The sequence below is a fragment of the Nelusetta ayraudi genome, unplaced genomic scaffold (genome assembly GCF_046127955.1).
Source record: "Nelusetta ayraudi isolate G7.1 ecotype Tasmania unplaced genomic scaffold, CSIRO-AGI_Nayr_v1 ptg000010l, whole genome shotgun sequence".
In the NCBI taxonomy this organism is placed as follows: domain Eukaryota; kingdom Metazoa; phylum Chordata; class Actinopteri; order Tetraodontiformes; family Monacanthidae; genus Nelusetta; species Nelusetta ayraudi.
This window is the reverse complement of record NW_027466060.1, coordinates 454,711-471,971: the sequence shown is the minus strand read 5'-3', so window position 1 is coordinate 471,971 and position 17,261 is coordinate 454,711. Positions and strand designations below refer to the sequence as shown.

The window sequence follows — 17,261 nt, the reverse complement described above, 5'->3', positions numbered from 1 at the left end:
TATATCAGTTAATGAAACATCCTTTTGACCAAGTCCTGCTTTGACACGGCACTATTTTATAAACAGGATGAACCCTATGATCGTTATATGAAAAGAGCTGGGTAATTACAGATATTACTGCAAGCAATCATTGCTTTGAAATGAAAAGTGATTTTTTTTTTTTTCCTCCCTTAAACTGAAGATAAACCAAAGGATTTAAGGACTAAAGTATGCCTGTCGAGAGTGAAAGGAATCAACTTTTTAATGAATATAAATGAAACGTGAACTTTTTGGAGCTGAAAAGAAATGTTTATCTTTGCTCAGAAAAGAAACTTTGATTTCAGAATTTTCCATCAGTCGGTCTTGAGCTTGTCATAATGTAATTTGGCAGGGGGCTGTGAAAATCTTTTCTTGCGGGTGGGGGGGCTTAACTTCATTGTGTTCTGAAATGGTGTCAACATTTCAGTTGTGAGGCAGTGTTGCGGGGGCCTGGTCAGCCTAGAAACTGGGTACCACCACAGAAATACTTTGGAACAAATTATTAGATCTCGTTTATTTTATGCAGTCAAATTGCAATAGAGATGAAACAAGTGATGGATTATCATCAGCTCAGTAGTTTGATTTAGGGACCTCAAAGTTACAACTTTAAACTTTGAATTTCAACAGATCTTTCAAAAATAAATAGACTTTGCATGATCGAAAGAGACTACACTGGAGCCTTTTCTGTTTTTCCTCATTTTCAGGCCGGACGGTTACATATCAGCCCTGAATTCCTTCCAGTGACACAGATTTGCTCACATCTTTTCGCTCTGTCTGTCCTCTTTGGAATGATTCCAATTGCTGAATTTGTAATAAAGAAGTTATTTTAATTTTTGATGCTTTTTTTTGTCTTTTCTTGTCCCTTTGTAATATATCTTACTGTTAATTTCAGTGCACTTGTCTCTAATCTATTCAGAATCGCATTAGGCCAAATGCAAAGGGTTTCCGTTTGCACACATGAACTTGACGTTGAGAGGAATTTGTCTAAGAAGCTTTCAAGTAGTTTACGTGTAATCGTAGGTTTAATATTTGTGGGAGAACTTTTCACTCTAGAGTACTATGCAAGCAATTCTGACTGTTAAAACCAGTTGCGTATTTTAGCCATTATTGCTTGCTGAGTCTTAACGATTCACATGAATCTGTTGACACACAAACACACACACAGTCAATTTAGAGTTCCCAATTGTCCCCACAGAACCTGGACAGAACCCACACAGACGGGGGTAGAACACATCTTGCTGTGAGACACGCACATCGAAAGTCAACTCTTCACAATGGCCAAGGAAGCACATTAAGAAAATTTCTTTGCACTGTTTTTAATTCAATGTTTCAAAACAATCATATATTTTTTGGAATGACATTCTGCTTGGTAGCACAGACACCATTTTAACTTTTAGGGATTGTGGTGAAAAGAAATTTAGAACTTCTGAAGAGGAAGAACATACACTCTCACATTAATTCACACATTAAGGAAACTGTAGATATATTACAAATATATAAGGCACTTTTGTTAAGAAAGCAGCAAATACAACCCAGAAAATTTCTCCCAATATGGAATTAAAATCCATATAAAAAAGCTCAAAAGATGATAAGTTGTAATGTCTGTTGAATGAGAGAAAGGCTTTTTTTTTTTGTCTTCCTCTGAACTGATCCAAGTTCATCAAACCACATTGGAAATGTAATGAAGCAGAGGGTAATGTGACGCATGGACAGAGTCACACCTTGACTGGCTGATGCAAATGTTGTGAAGATTGACGCTGGCGCGGCGCTGAACTCACAAACCAGATCAATCTGTTAATCTGCCGCGGCACTTTAATGCAGCTTCAATGGGTCGGACATAATCTCTATGTTTGGAATGCCATTCTTCCACTTTTGGTCCATTTTCTGCAACTACTGATTATTTTCCCCTCCCTCCCCGCCCCGATACATGGAGTGAAGCTGGTGCTCTGAGATAAATTTTCCCCGCTCTGTAAGAATGCATTCACACAATGCTTTGTGATTCACACAAATGTGCTGCAGAGGCCTGAGAACTGAGGTGTTTTGAACGTGCTGTGGGGGGCAGGGGTGGGTGGGGCTAAAAATGGAGTTACAGCTGGAAAACAGAGCTGTAAATCCATTTTAAGTCCGTGTCAATCTCTCTGAAACCCAGTAATGGAAGACTGCGATGGTGCTGGAACAGCGTCGCCTCAGTCCGAGTCCTCGTCATCCAAGTACTCCTCAGCATTACTGTGTTTGCGGACCGTGTCTGAAACAAGAGAGTCAGGGATACGTTTGAAAATATTAAAAGTTTTTCTAAGTACTCCCCCCCAAATTTAGGACGCACTATATCTTATATATATATATATATATATATATATATACACACAAATATAGGTACATATTACTATATACTGTATTTAGCATTTTGGGTGAAAAAAAAAAAAGTCAAATTGTTTTATTAGAAATTCTGAATTTTCTCTACCTCTATTTGTTATTTGATTTTTATTTATGCAAGAACTTAGCAATATACCTTCTATTCTTTATTTAGAAAAGACCCTATATTTAATTTATAAAAAAGCTTCATGCTGTTGGACATTGTAGTTATATATCTACATATGATGTGACGGTGATTTCATAGTAACAAAACTAAAAACTGATCTAACAAGATTAGAATCATTGTTATCTTCTCAGCTCACTCATAAACGCAATAACGTCATCTTTGCGCGAGTAATGCAATCCTGCCCCCTAGTGTCTGCTCTACTTACTGCCTTCCTGCGCCCTTTTGAGAAGCGAGGCACACCGCGCGTTGGTGGCCATGTCCACAGCCAGCTTGTTCTCATTGTTCCGGAGGTCCGTTCTTGGGTCTGAAGCAAACGTGCGAGCAACATATGTTAAATGTTTATGCAGAAAACCCCTCTGCAAATTTTTGTTCAATGAATTTTGCCACTCACTCTTTTTCAACAGCATTTCCACAATGTCAGAATGACCCTTCCAGGCAGCAGCATGCAGAGCAGTGTCACCCAGTTTATTCTGAAAGACAACACGGGTGAGCGTGCTGAGTGGGCAGACAAGCCTCGACACCCGACTTTTGAAACCAAGTGTGAATGTATCACTGCTCCTTGGGTCCATAGAGTCGGCTGTTTGAAATTCAAATAACTGACGTTCATGCTAATGAGAGTTCCTAATAAAGCAGTGGAAAAACCCTCTTTGCTTTCTTTCCCTGTGTCAAATAATAGAGGCATCAGTATAAAAGAAAAAAAAAAACTACCCTGTAATAAAGCAATGAACTCGACTACCATCTCTGCTGCAGTGAGTTCTGATAGAGCAATCTCAAGAGACTTCAAACAGGAGAGAATAATAAACTTGTGTCAATAAAAATACCTCTTTCATGAATTAATTATTAATAAATTGTTGGCAATACACACCTGAAAATATACTGTTTGATTGATTGTGATTTCAAGATTTATAAAACTCCTCTTGACTCTAGACTAATAAAACCTAAAGGCTTTTTAAGTCAAAAGTTAATAATTCAATATTAGAAAATTCCAAAAAAATAACAAATACACATTATGCAAATTGGTAAACACACAATAAAAATAGCTCCCAGCAAACATAACAAGATTAAAAGCAATAAATGAAACAGACTAAATATGGGAAAGTTTTTCAGCCTGATTGACAGATCTTACCTGCTGGTTGACCTCCACGCCGGGTTGGCCGAGTAACAGTTCCACCACGTCTGAAACATTCAAACCAGGAACGGGATGGATTCAGAATATCAGCGGCTCAATGGAGGAGGATGTTAGGTGTGCAACACTTCTACAGGCCGGCTTCCTACTCTGTCAACTTCACTTCTCGTCAAAACAAACCGGCCATTGTGTTAATAAAAAAATAAATAAATAAACGCTGTGTGTCTGACGTTTACTGCAAGACAATAGCCGTTACCTTTATGGCCTCCGTGGGACGCCCAGTACAGGGCAGTGTTTCCAGCTTTGTCCAGCCCGTTGATTCCAACCTTATTGTCCAAGCATTCCCTCAGCCAGCTCATATTGCCTGTTAAAACCATCACATTTTAGCAGCAACCAAACACATTGTGACCATCAAGTCCACAGAGAGATGTCCAACCTCGTTTGGCTGCTTCGTGGATTGGATTGTCAATGGACTCAGACTTCTCCGCCACTACAACAGATAAAGGGCGCTGTTTAGTGACTTGAACAACAATTGCAGGACAGAAAAAAAGCCAGTCTATGCAGCCCACTCACCATAGTTACTTGGAATTAGACCTGTCCGTCCTTTGCATGTCCCTTTCCACCAGTTACCGTCACTCTGAACAAAGGAGAGGGAGATTTATTTTGTTGTTGTTTAGTTTCATGAAAAAACTGAGCAGAGACAAAAAAAATGAGTGGCAACGTATGGAGGAAACAAGGTAAAGGAGTGAAGTAATGCGAAAATATGGCAAGAGGGAAAAAGGAATGGAAACCGTAATTACCCAGGTCCTGTGATGTGAAAACTGCTAGCGTTACACATGAACTGATTTCTATGTGTTGGCATTGGCAACCTATTCCCCTGCACCAGGCTAGTGCAGGACCTGCACCGGGTTAGTGCAGGACCTGCACCAGGTTAGTGCACTCCTGCACCGGGCTAGTGCACTCCTGCACCGGGCTACTGCACTCCTGCACCAGGCTAGTGCAGGACCTGCACCGGGCTAGTGCAGGACCTGCACCGGGCTAGTGCAGGACCTGCACCGGGTTAGTGCAGGACCTGCACCAGGCTAGTGCAGGACCTGCACCAGGCTAGTGCAGGACCTGCACCGGGTTAGTGCAGGACCTGCACCAGGTTAGTGCACTCCTGCACCGGGCTAGTGCACTCCTGCACCGGGCTACTGCACTCCTGCACCAGGCTAGTGCAGGACCTGCACCGGGCTAGTGCACTCCTGCACCAGGCTAGTGCAGGACCTGCACCAGGCTAGTGCAGGACCTGCACCAGGCTAGTGCAGGACCTGCACCGGGTTAGTGCAGGACCTGCACCAGGTTAGTGCACTCCTGCACCAGGTTAGTGCAGAACCTGCACCGGGCTAGTGCAGGACCTGCACCAGGCTAGTGCACTCCTGCACCGGGCTAGTGCACTCCTGCACCGGGCTAGTGCACTCCTGCACCGGGCTAGTGCAGGACCTGCACCAGGCTAGTGCACTCCTGCACCGGGCTAGTGCACTCCTGCACCGGGCTACTGCACTCCTGCACCGGGCTAGTGCAGGACCTGCACCGGGCTAGTGCACTCCTGCACCGGGCTAGTGCAGGACCTGCACCTTTCAGCGGATGTGTCGCTCCTACTCTCTGCAGGAAGGGAGGCTTGTTGGAGGGCGGAGCCACACCTGGGCCAGGTATGCTCACGCGACGAGTGACTGTCTTTTCTCTCTGCTTGTCCTCTACAGCCCTCAGCACGGCACTGGCACAACGCTGCTTTTGTTCTTCTCCGCCACACACACACATACGTCCCCGCATTGCTGGCTATCACACACCATTTCCACTTGTACTCTAGCTGAACAAACTTCGGCCGCAGCAAACGGCGAAAATAAATGAAAGGATGGACGCGCGTCTTGTTTCGACTTGGTTCACTGACTAGCCAAAAGACACGTGGCATTGTTTGAAAACAAATGGGGCCTTTCAATTCCAGAGAAACGGGGGAAACAGGAAGAACAAAGTAAAGTTTTAAGACTGAAGAAGAGGGGGAAGACAACATTTGGCAGAAATCAATAATACTCACTGTGTCAGAGATGTACAAGATGTCGCCCTCTTCAAAGTAGAGCTCATCCGGCTGAAATGGCAAAGAAACAGTTTGGTGTATTCAAAAACGTCTGACCTTAAACTCACTTCCTTCCACTTTCAGCATCATTGAAAACTCATCTGCTATGGGTCAAAACAAATATAGCTTTGCATTTGCTTTACACTATAAGGGAGAAATCCAAGGCTGATGATTCTTAATGAGATTTCTTTCTTTCATTCATTCATTTTCTATACCCGCTTATTCCTATTCAGGGTCACGGTTCTAATCTTTCACCGCCCCAGCAGAATGGAGACAGGTTTTTTTTATTATTATCATTATTATTATTATTATTATTATTATTATTATTATCGTTTCTCAAATCCAAAGTCAGTAGTTACCTGCCTCCACTGGGTGTATTTTGTGAATTAGAAATAGTCACCAGAATGGATCAACATTAAATTCTATGACGTTTTCCTTTAAGGAGTTTCCTTAAAAGTCCCAAAACAATCCAGCAAAAATGACTAAAACTCATGTAATGACAACCATTAAGAACGCACCGTTCTGTTTTCAAAGGTGTACAATGCTCGGAAGACCTTCACCTGGCCTGTGAAAGAGAGAAAACACAGAAAAGACGGTAAAATAAATATCTGGAGAGCTTCATTCCTGGTATGGAACAGAAGAGGTTTTGAGTTAAAATGCTGCCACGAATCTGGTGTCTCACTGTGACGGCTCACTGTCAGTCAGAGTAGCATTAACCCTGCTGGAATGCTACCAGAGTGGTTACAGCCTCAGCCAGAGAATCAACTTGTTGATGGTGACGAGCAGATGTTCTTACTTTCTGTGCTACAAATAAGGTGGAAAAAGAACTAAACACAACTGGTATTATTACTAGTCATGACAATTTTTCTGTAGCACATGTGTGTGTATGTGTGTAAAACAATGTGTATCTGCAGTCTCTGTAAAGCAGACCAAAATAGGGCTGCATTAACTCGCGGTTCTCGAAAGCCGGGCGCTTGAGACCCTCCCTGCTGAAACTCTGAGCTGCACTTCGACTCAAACACTGTGTCAGTGTCTCAGAATGCAAGGGGGCGGTTGCACAAGTCAGACTCTGTTTTGCCCAGCTAGTGTGCCTCCACTGCAGGCCCGGTCATGTTGCTCGAAACACACAATCTGCCTGTTCTGACCGGCTCCGTCTCTCTGCATTTTAAAGCCACCTGCACATGCAAAGAAAGGTGTTCTAAAAAAATTAAATAATCAAAGGATAAAAATAGCCACAGTATTGACGTCACAAAATTAATCTCAGAACACTGACTGCGTTTCACTTGCATGTGGTTTTGTGATCAGTTCTAGCTGTGTTTGTCTACTGCAGCGTCGGTTCCATGTATGAGTTTATTCTTATAAGTTGTAAATTTTGTATTTATTATATTTTGGGTTAGTTTTTGTTTCACAATCACAATAAATAGGTCAAAGGGATATGGGCAGTGACACCTGGTTAATATAATCACGTGTGCACAGGCGTGGGCTGGCCACAAAGGAGAGAGGGCGAGCGGACGGGCTGCCATATTTTTGGTTGACCGCTGTTTCTGCTTAAGATCGCTGTGATTATTTTTTTCTATATCAATAAATAAAACATCTCCATATATATATATATTTTTTATTTTGAATTAATTTGATACATATATATATATATATATATATGTATATATATATATATACACACACATCAATAAACCTAAACATATCCACATTATGACATGAATTCTAAAACTGCTTCTTTCATATAATGAAAGAATTTGACTATCAGGTCTGGTCCTGTTTCATCCGCTCAGCGTGTTTGTGCATGGTTTTGAAATGTGTCGAAAGACATCAAGTGCACTGAGAAAAAAATATTTCCACCCCCCCCCCAAAATGCTGACTTGACATTTTATATGAAAAAAAAAAAAAAAACATGTCTAGTTTAGTCTGCATGCAAATGCAGTGAAGAGAAGCCGAAGGCAGCGGATGCTTTAGAGTTGTGTAAGATGATACGGCCTTAACTAACACAATTTTTGGTCTCCTCACAAGCCGCCACTTGAAAAATGACCCTTCAATGTACTGACTTCACAGCCATATGTCAGGACAGATGATGTCCATTGCTTTTGTTCCCACAGCAGCCAGGCGAGTTGCCATGGAGACTGTTCAGGACTGACCATGAGGCGTTCAAGTGATCACTGAACAGATTAGAAAATTACACCGGTTTTCTGAATCTTCTTTGCTATACATATGACATTATCTAAGGCACACACAGATGAACTTTGAAAGTTTCTTTTTTTTTTTGGGGGGGGGGGGGGGGTGAAACTTTGATAGCAACAAATTGGACAATACTGCTTCACAATAAAAATTAGCATTGAACTTCTAGTCAATTTCACTGTATTAGTCTCAATATTTCTTTAATTGCTTGACGGTATGGTGTCTCTATCTAATCTCTGTGTCGGCTCTTGTTCACTTATTTCTATTTCTATAGGCTCTTGTTTATTTACTTTTTTACTTTATACTGTTTTGCACTATTTTAGGTTATTTTTATATGCTCTGTTCACTTTATTCTTGTTTGCCCTATCTTCTTGGCTGTTGTAACACCTAAATTTCCCCGTCGTGGGACGAATAAAGGTCTATCTTATCTTATCTTAGGCAAGAACACCATGTCATTTCACTCAAGTGCCAGTTTGTATTTTTGCAACAGTAACACCTTCCTTTGGGGCTGCACAACACAAATGTTGCATCTAAGGAAAGTGGTGAAGGAACGTAAGCTTAATCGACTAACTATGATACATACACAGCGTTCTAAACCCTTTGACGTGCACAGAAATGATGTGTGGGACGGTTTTTTTTTTGTTTTGTTTTTTTTTTAGTAACAGGAAGTGGGACTGGAAGCATTCAGACCCTACAGGCTCATCACCGCCTCTGAACCTCCGACCTAAATCCGCTGGATGACACAAGTGTGGCCGCATGAGTGATGGAAATAGGGAAGTGACAGAGGCCTTCGACTAGGGACCGCACGCCTCCTGTCAGGCAACACTGAGGGCACTTCATGCACTTCTCTGTATCTTTCTGGGTCAGACTCACGGTGGATGTGGTGAAGAAATCCGCGTCTACTGACTTTATTTTAACTATACTGAGCCGGTCGATTGAAACCCCTAAGTTTCGCTTCCACGTACAACTTCCCCGCCCATCAGACCCACACACCCTCGGCAACAAGGTGTGTTGACCTCAAAGGGAAAACGTCGGACTTTGGGCCAGAATAAAACACACAAGACGTCACAGAGTCGCTCTTACCTGGCTTGGCCGGCTTGGGAGGAGGCTTCGACATTTGCGAGTCTCAAAAAAAATGCTCTTTATAAACGCAAAACGGGCGCCGTTGAAGTATTCGTGGCGGGGACGTCACCGGTCCGCGAGCACTTTTGCTGTCTCCGACAATGAGGAAGTGAACCGCGAGCAGGGCAGGCGGAAAAGTTCTTCGACGCATGCGCAAAGATTTATAACTTTATTAACGACTTATCGACTTGACCGTCTGTTTATGCAATGTCGCCAAACACCAATACAGTGTTTGGTGACATTTTAAACGTGTCGTCTTTTTTGTTTTTGTTTTACTTTTTTATTTTAATACCATATGAATGCCTTTGCACTTATAAACTTATGTTATTTAAAATTTTAATTTCATTATACACTCACACGTGAGTTTTATTTTCTTGACGATGATGATGATGATGGTGATGATGATGATGATGATGTATTTAAATATTATAATGTATTTGTATATACAGATAATTATTATGATGAAACCATTAAATAGACAAGTTTTCACTGCTCACATAACTTAAAGTGCATCGGGTACAAAGTTCCCTTTACTCTCTCCATATTTACACATCCCCCTTACTCCCAATGACTCGGTCATGGCCTACGTAGAACTCTCTCAGCCAATCAAGAGTGCCGAAAAGCGGACTGCGAGGAGGAATTTGGGTGCAAGTTGCGCAAAGTTGCTGCAGCAGTGTAGCCACCATCAGGCACCCTTGCGAGTTTAATATGACTGTGAGTTGTTATTATTATGACCTTCATTGAATCTAGTTTTTAAACACTACAACGCTGGGCCGAGTGGACTCAAGAGGACAGAATGAAGATGCTGGTTGTGGGAGTCGGTGGGTGAGTAGAGGAACAAATGGTTTAACAGTGTGCATTGTAAACATTGTGCATGAGACCGCTACGTCTGCTAAACATACCTGTTGTCATTCCCTTTTGGGTCATTGCCTCTGGCTATTCTGGCTTCTGGACTTATGGACGGTATTTTTCACGCCATTACCACGCTTGTGGCTGAATGTACCAGGGATAGAAATTAGATCAATACAGCATGTGACAAACATGTGGCTGCAGAGAATGACAAATTACGATTGTGTGACAGGGCTGTCTTCATTTATTTTCATTTTCATTCATTCATTCATTCATTCATTCATTCATTCATTCTTTTAGCGTATGTCATTTTACAAAATGTTGTTTTTGTGATACCAGACTAGCATTTTATTTTTCTTTATTTTATTTTATTTTTTTACTCCAAGCACAACCCATATGTCAGACTGTGTGTACAAAACAGAGTTGTAACATTATGATAGGTGTATATTTTTTCCCCATCTGATTTAGTAGCAGCAAAACAAATTAAAAACCGTCTGAAACAATGAAAATCAATGAAAACATTCACTGAGCATCACATTTAATAATTATAGCAGGTGATCAAAGTACATGCTTGTCTTTTAGGATCACCAATGGGGGAAAATCTACTCTGTCTCAGAGTCTCCACCAGCAGATACCCAACAGCTGCATTATCGCACAGGACTCCTATTTTAAGGTGTACTGTGAAGGTTTCTTCAACTCACATTGATGGCTTTTACACATTAGGCTGCCTTGCATTTGAAGTGCTGCAGAGAGATCACACCATAATGCTTTTTCTCCAGGAGGACTCTGTGGTACCTGTGGACAACAGCGGATTTAAGCAGTATGACAGTGAGTATGCAAAAATTTCTAATCAGTCTTGAGCAAACAGAAACCCTGTGGCTGTTTTTTGTTTGTTTAGTTTTCTTTTTTTTTCTTTTTTTAAGTGCTTGATGCCCTCCACATGGACACGATGATGAGCCACGTTGATTCATGGCGAAGCAATCCTGACTCATTCCTGAGGGAGCGTGGTCTGAACACGGAGCCTGCAGCAGAGCCTGACAGTGAGGAGGTGTTTGTGCTCATCGTGGAAGGCTTCCTCATTTTCAACCACAGGTATAAATGGGAGACTTCAGATACCTGCGCGGGGCGCTCTGTTTTTATTGTATGAAATTTAGAGAGTTTTGTTCATTTCAACGACAGTTCTGAAAGTGTTTTTATTTTTCAAAAGTTGTGGAAAAGGCAACTTTCCAGCAACTTTTTTTTTTTTTACAATATGAAAATGAAATTTCAGTATGATTTTGAAGTTTAATTTGGTTTTCACCTTCCAGGACTTTGAACGAGCTGTTTGACCAAAGATACTTCCTGGAAATTCCTTATGATGTCTGCAAAACTAGAAGAGGGTGACATATTTTTTTAAATTACTAACCTATATATCTTGATATTGGTTTGTCAACATCTTAATATATTGGTCTTTGTCATATTTTGGCATAAACCTTTTTATTATTATGACGCTGCCCAGTTCTGATAAAATCGCCTACATTTTGAACAGACCATGCAATCCTATCCATGAAGTATAATGGCCGGTGCAAATTATGTGTGAAATATTCCACAAGTAATTTGGCCCGATGCAGGTTCAAAATTGCATAAGTCACAAACACGCGTTCATAAAATTGACTTAATGTTGTACTGTAATATACATATATATATATATATATACATATATATATATATATATATATATATATATACTGTAATTGACTGACAGCAATAATAATACAATAAATAATGTTAATATTATTTTGCATGTCAGTACTCACCTACAGTAGTGCCATAATCCTTTTGTGAAACAAGTGATACAAATCATGTACACTGTAATTATTCCTTTTTTCTGGGTTTTCTGAAGTTAATTCACAGCAAATCATATTATTTACATTTAGCCATCTGCTTCTGTCTTTGACAGTTCGAGGGTGTACAGACCTCCTGATCCTCCCGGCTACTTTGATGGCCATGTGTGGCCCATGTACCTGAAAAATAAGTTGGAGATGCTAAATGTGGCTTCTGGAATCAGTAAGTATCCAGTGTAATTCACACTCCGTGCAAAGGATTATATGCTGATGTGATGAAAGTTAATTCTTAGCAAGAGTATCTTAGTCAACGATGCGATTCTTACCAATTTTGCACTCATAGATAATAGAATTGACTGTATTTGTACTTTTTTTTTTTTATTATGAAGTATATCTGGATGGACTGAAACCAAAGGAAGAGCTGCTGGCGGCTGTCAGAGAGAATGTTTTTCAGGAAGTAGACAGGCTCAGAGGTAGACTGCAGTAGAGCTGTACAAGATGAGCCACTGAGCTACGCACTCACCAGATAAACAGTTTTAACTCTTTTTAAGATGTTAACTAACATTTCAGTGGAATGTTCCAAGTTTCTTTTTTTTTTAAGATTTTGCTGTACCCATCATTGTGGGAAAGTTTTTTTTTTTCTTTTAAAGAAAGTATTTATTTTGCTCGTCAGTATTTTTTGACTGTGAATGGAAACTATCAGTAACAAAGCTCTGCGTAGAAAACCTGTTAGTGCTAGACGCAGCACGCACACTTGACTAATGTGATGTTTTTCATTGTCGTACTTCTAATCTCATTGTTTTGTTTTGTTGTTTTTTATACTAATATTTTAACCATTATTAAATTATATTTCTAGATAGTAGAGTATGTTCATATAACAATAACTCTAACTAATAATAAAGGCGTGACCTCAGTGATGTGTTTCACTCATTTTGTTTTTCTATGTATTTGAGCAACTTTGATGTGTAACAATTTTTCAATATTTCTGGGTATAGTTTGATTTTGACTGTGCTCCTCGAGGTCTTGTATTCAATGACAGTTGATTTGTCTCCACCTAGTGGTAGTCTCCGGCACATTGCAATTGGGTCACTGCGGACCTCAAAACAAAAATCTAAAAAAAAAAGAGTTTTAAGAAAATAGAGGCTTTATTCTCGCCTTTAAAAATAACAGTACGCTATTGCAGTACTTACATTTACTAAATTTAATATTAAAATTCAATCACCTCATAGTGAACTTCTGCGGTAAACTTTAACTGAAAGATAAGGACGTGGAAAAAGTGAAGAACAAATCTGAGTCAGCTAGTACTGGAAGTGGGGTCATGTGTATTAACCACACGAGGACGTTGATTGTAATGTCTGGTTCCTCTCAGGGTAGTAAAATACATTAATGCAATTCTATTGAACATTTTTACTTATAAAAACTAAAAAAAAAAAAAAGTTAAAGTTAAATTGAATTTTTTACAAATCATCACTCTTTTACCCTGTGTTATGCCAATTGGCAAGCTATTGAAAACTGGCTGATGACCCGTGTTTGTCTACTTGGTGCAACCTTGTATTCCTTGAAATATCATTCCTATCATACTATCGTCGTGATTGCCGTCGCTCAGAATTAAATATGAGTGCAATCACAGCCTGCAGAAAGTGATGAAAGTGCTGGAGAAGCAAGACAAACGCCTTCTGTGCCCTGGTTCATAATACCAAGTAATACTTATTAAGCCCTGTTTGTGAACATGTGTGTTTATTGTTCTGAGACTATCTGTATATTCTAACTCTTTGCACTAATGTGTAATGTCCAAGTGTTGTTGTCCTCTGTGTATATATCTCAGAAATAAGCACTGTTTAGACAGTTGTAGTGACCTCACAGAACCGAATGGTTTTACCTGTGAATAAATCCTTCTGTGCTGTTTAGTGGTATTTATTTCTTATTTGATCTGAAGCTGATAATGGCTTTCTTGAGTTTTTTGCGTGTTCATTCTTCTTCTTCCTGCAACCTGTTCCGCCCTGTAAATAGAATCACTTCCAAACCTGTTTGACTGCGTGAAAAGGAGCTTGAATGTTGCCACACAGCACTTGAGAGTTGCCAAACCCTCCTTCTGATTCATGGATTAGCACTTCCCATCATTCAAAAGCAATAAGGAATTTTGTCAAAAAGTCCTTTCAGCAGTAAATTACTGTTTACATCAGCAGCCAACTTCCCAGATCGGCCCACAGTGTGAAGTCATGATCACGAACCCTGATTGTGTACTTTCCTCACTTCCTTGTGCTCTACTGTATCCTCTTCTGTCAAATTCCGCACACACCACTCTGCTGCAGCCTCTCGTGTCAGCACCCTGCATAGCTACACAACCTCTGTTACAAGCCTGAGTAAGACTTACTTGGTGGCGGGAAGTCAAACAATTAATGTGGCAGCATGTCCAATGTCGGAGTTTCAGCTTTCGTGTCTTTAATTGTTGCCGGCTGCTTCTGTTCCAGCATCACCATGCCTCAACCAAGACTGGAGGCTGTAAATGACAGACCTGTGATTGGTAAGTGGGACTGTTAAAATACCGGCTCTCTGTTCCATGCTGTTGATTGTTTTGTGCACTTCAGTCTTTGTCGCGCTGAAAGCCTTTGTGTTTCTGCCCCAGGTATTTTGACTCAAATGGTTTCAGACGAACCCATGAAACCATTTGGGAACACATACATACCGTCTTCCTATGTCAAGTACATTGAGTCCGGAGGAAGCAGAGTGCTGCCTATCAGGTGAGTGGTGTGTTTTTTCAGCTACAGCCACTTCAGTCATTACAGTGCTTTTTTGAAATCCTTCCATCGATGAGAATGACTTCACCTGTAAACCGGTTCTCAGAGGTGGAATAGAGAAAGGTTTGTTTATGAGAGCACTTCATTTATTCCTCAATGAGCAAAATCAGACATTACACCTCAACGTGCAAGTAAAGAATGCAAACAATGAAGTTGTTGTAAAAATGCTTCTACTGTTTATTTTGTCAGATTTTAAAACAGAAAAGCTGTTACAATAACCTTTCTGCTTTGTTGCGAGCAAAATGCAGCCAGCCCTAGACATTCCTTATGTCTATATGTATACATATATACAGTATATATAAAGTGAAAAGTCAAATTATTTGCTTATTGCTGATATTTGCTGCTTTTGTTCAAAAGACAATGAATTTTGGACACATGCTCTGCGTGATCTGTGCTGCACTGTTGTATGGAAAAATGGAAAATTGTACTTTTTGCTTCGTGGTTTTGCAGGCTAACTCTCTCGGATGCTGAATATGAAAAAATCTTCAAGCGGATAAATGGGTGAGGATCGATGTTTGGCTTTGACACACCTTAGTTTTGAGTCTATGATTTGCTTCATTTTGAGCAATGTTCTGCTCTCTAGTTTGCTTTTCATAGGTGGGGCTGTGGATTTGTTGGCTTCGGACTACGCCCGGGTAGCTCGACTTTTCTCCAAACTGGCTCTGGAGGTTCGTGTGGGAGAATTGTTTCTATCACGTTTAGCTATTTGTTATTATTTGTGCTAAATTAACTTGAATATTTTTTTTGCAACGTGCTGCTCTCTCTCTCTGTCTCTGTCTCTGTCTCTGTCTCTCTCTCTCTCTCTCTCACACTCTCTCTCTTTCTCTCTCTGTCTGTCTGTCTGTCTCTCTCTCTCTCTCTCTCTCTCACTCTCACTCTCTCTCTTTCTCTCTCTGTCTGTCTCTCTCTCTCTCTCTCTCACTCTCTCTCTCTCTGTGTCACAGGCCAACAATGCGGGGGATTTCTTCCCCATCTGGGGCACTTGCATGGGGATGCAGCTGCTGACGGTGATAGTTGCTGAGAAAAATCTGCTAACAAAAACCACAGCTCAGAACGTAGCGCTGCCACTCAACCTGACCAAAGGTTTGTAGACTAAAACCATGTTTTGTGTTTTAGGGAGATGACAAGACATTTTTTTAGGAGACCACCACTTAACTAATCCAAAAAACTGCATGTGCTTGGCTTTTCCACTTGGTGTCAGCAGAGAGCGCTCAGAGTCGCGCTCTTGTCTCAGATTTAAGAAACCATTTTTGACATGCACTTCGCTCATACTGGGGTCATAAATGTGCTTGCCTATTTTTGAACTTGACCTCCTGTCCTCCTTCAGACGCCAGCACCAGCAGGATGTTCGAGGAGATCCCCAGTGATCTCATGAAAGCTGTCACCCAAGAACCTCTGACAGGCAACTTTCACTACTACGGGGTCACAGTGCAGGTACCACAAAAATATCTCAAATGAGCTGCTTCACTGTGCCCGTTAGTCCTCCTCCAGGTTTTGACTGTGAACTTTTGGCCCAGCTTCTCATTGAGCTTCACATCAGCTTCACATTTTCACCTTAGCTTGAGGCCGCTGGGTTTCGACGACTTGATAGTTTCTCTTTAGGTTTTTTTAGCTTGAAATAAGTAGTGGAAGGCTAGTTTCAATCATCACAAGGCAAACCCGAGATTTTTCGGTGCAGATTGTCTGAAGGTATGATGGAAGCAGTAAGACAAATGTTCTTACAGGACTTTCGGGAAAATGAAAAGCTGAGCAATTTCTTCAACATCCTGTCTACAAATGTCGCAGAGAATGGAGCCGAGTTTGTTTCAACCATAGAAGGTTAGTTGATAAATTTGTGTGAGCTCATCAAACAAAGTTTCCGCCCACCAACAGTGCTATAACACTTCCTGTTTTGCCAGGGAAGAGTTATCCATTCTACGGGGTGCAGTGGCATCCTGAGGTCAACCGTTTTCAGTGGAGCCAAAAGCTGAACTTCCCTCACTCCCGTCATGCTGTCCAGCTTTCAACTCTGCTGGCTGAGTTTTTTGTCAATGAAGGTACTGTGATCCTCACTCACTTTTCGGTACTATACTAAGCACTAATAATATAGTGGTTTGGCATTGAAAGAGGCTGATAATTGGTGTAACATTCAGGGGTAAATAGAAAAAGCCCTCTCTTTTCATAAATACGAATACTCCCGCCAAAGTCAAAATAAAACTGTTTTTAAAGTACAAATAATGTAAAATAATACTAATTTTGGATCAGATAAAGTCTGTTGTTATTTAGGTTGGGTTTATGGTAAACATAGCATGACGTCAGAAAATATATTTAGATTCTCAGGATACAATTTGTTGAATTCCTGTACTGCCAAAAGCCTGCCATTCATTTACTCACGTCTTTTCTTTCAACCACTTGTCTCACATGTTCAGGAAGGAGAAGTTTACATCAGTTTGACAATCCTGAGGAGGAGACCTTGCCCCTGATTTATAACTACACGCCGGTTTACGCTGCAAACTTTACAGCATACGAACAAGTCTACTTCTTCTGAGTGTCTCACCTCTACATCTCCCCACAGAGATGTTCCTTACCACCAACCGTACTCAGAATAAAATATAATTTTCATCAGGCTGCAGAGAAATGTTTTGCAAACACTTGTCATGTTTGGAATAAATGTGCTCATTTGTGTAAATATTCGGACATTTTC

The 17,261-nt window shown here is 40.7% G+C and overlaps 3 protein-coding genes across 3 annotated transcripts; 2 read left to right on the top strand and 1 right to left on the bottom strand.

Moving 5' to 3' along the window:
* Positions 1–1,320: 1,320 nt before the first annotated feature.
* Positions 1,321–9,227, bottom strand: ostf1 (osteoclast stimulating factor 1). The gene is made up of 10 exons (XM_076019456.1): positions 9,070–9,227; positions 6,315–6,361; positions 5,758–5,808; positions 4,257–4,320; positions 4,120–4,173; positions 3,940–4,047; positions 3,684–3,733; positions 2,949–3,027; positions 2,763–2,861; positions 1,321–2,263 (listed from the first exon to the last, which is right to left on the bottom strand). The coding sequence occupies exons 1-10, from the start codon at positions 9,101–9,103 to the stop codon at positions 2,205–2,207; spliced, it is 645 nt and encodes a 214-aa protein (XP_075875571.1). The 5' UTR covers positions 9,104–9,227; the 3' UTR covers positions 1,321–2,204.
* A 296-nt stretch (positions 9,228–9,523) lies between these two features.
* On the top strand, positions 9,524–13,687 carry nmrk1 (nicotinamide riboside kinase 1). Its single transcript, XM_076019457.1, has 7 exons — positions 9,524–9,933; positions 10,540–10,630; positions 10,737–10,785; positions 10,881–11,049; positions 11,265–11,336; positions 11,897–12,003; positions 12,170–13,687. The coding sequence occupies exons 1-7, from the start codon at positions 9,905–9,907 to the stop codon at positions 12,265–12,267; spliced, it is 615 nt and encodes a 204-aa protein (XP_075875572.1). The 5' UTR covers positions 9,524–9,904; the 3' UTR covers positions 12,268–13,687.
* Positions 13,688–14,064: 377 nt separating this feature from the next.
* On the top strand, positions 14,065–17,246 carry LOC142884043 (gamma-glutamyl hydrolase). Its single transcript, XM_076019455.1, has 9 exons — positions 14,065–14,304; positions 14,407–14,521; positions 15,029–15,079; positions 15,162–15,246; positions 15,523–15,661; positions 15,906–16,012; positions 16,303–16,396; positions 16,477–16,614; positions 16,987–17,246. Exons 1-9 carry the CDS (start codon positions 14,190–14,192, stop codon positions 17,103–17,105), a joined length of 963 nt encoding a protein of 320 aa, XP_075875570.1. The 5' UTR covers positions 14,065–14,189; the 3' UTR covers positions 17,106–17,246.
* Positions 17,247–17,261: the final 15 nt, after the last annotated feature.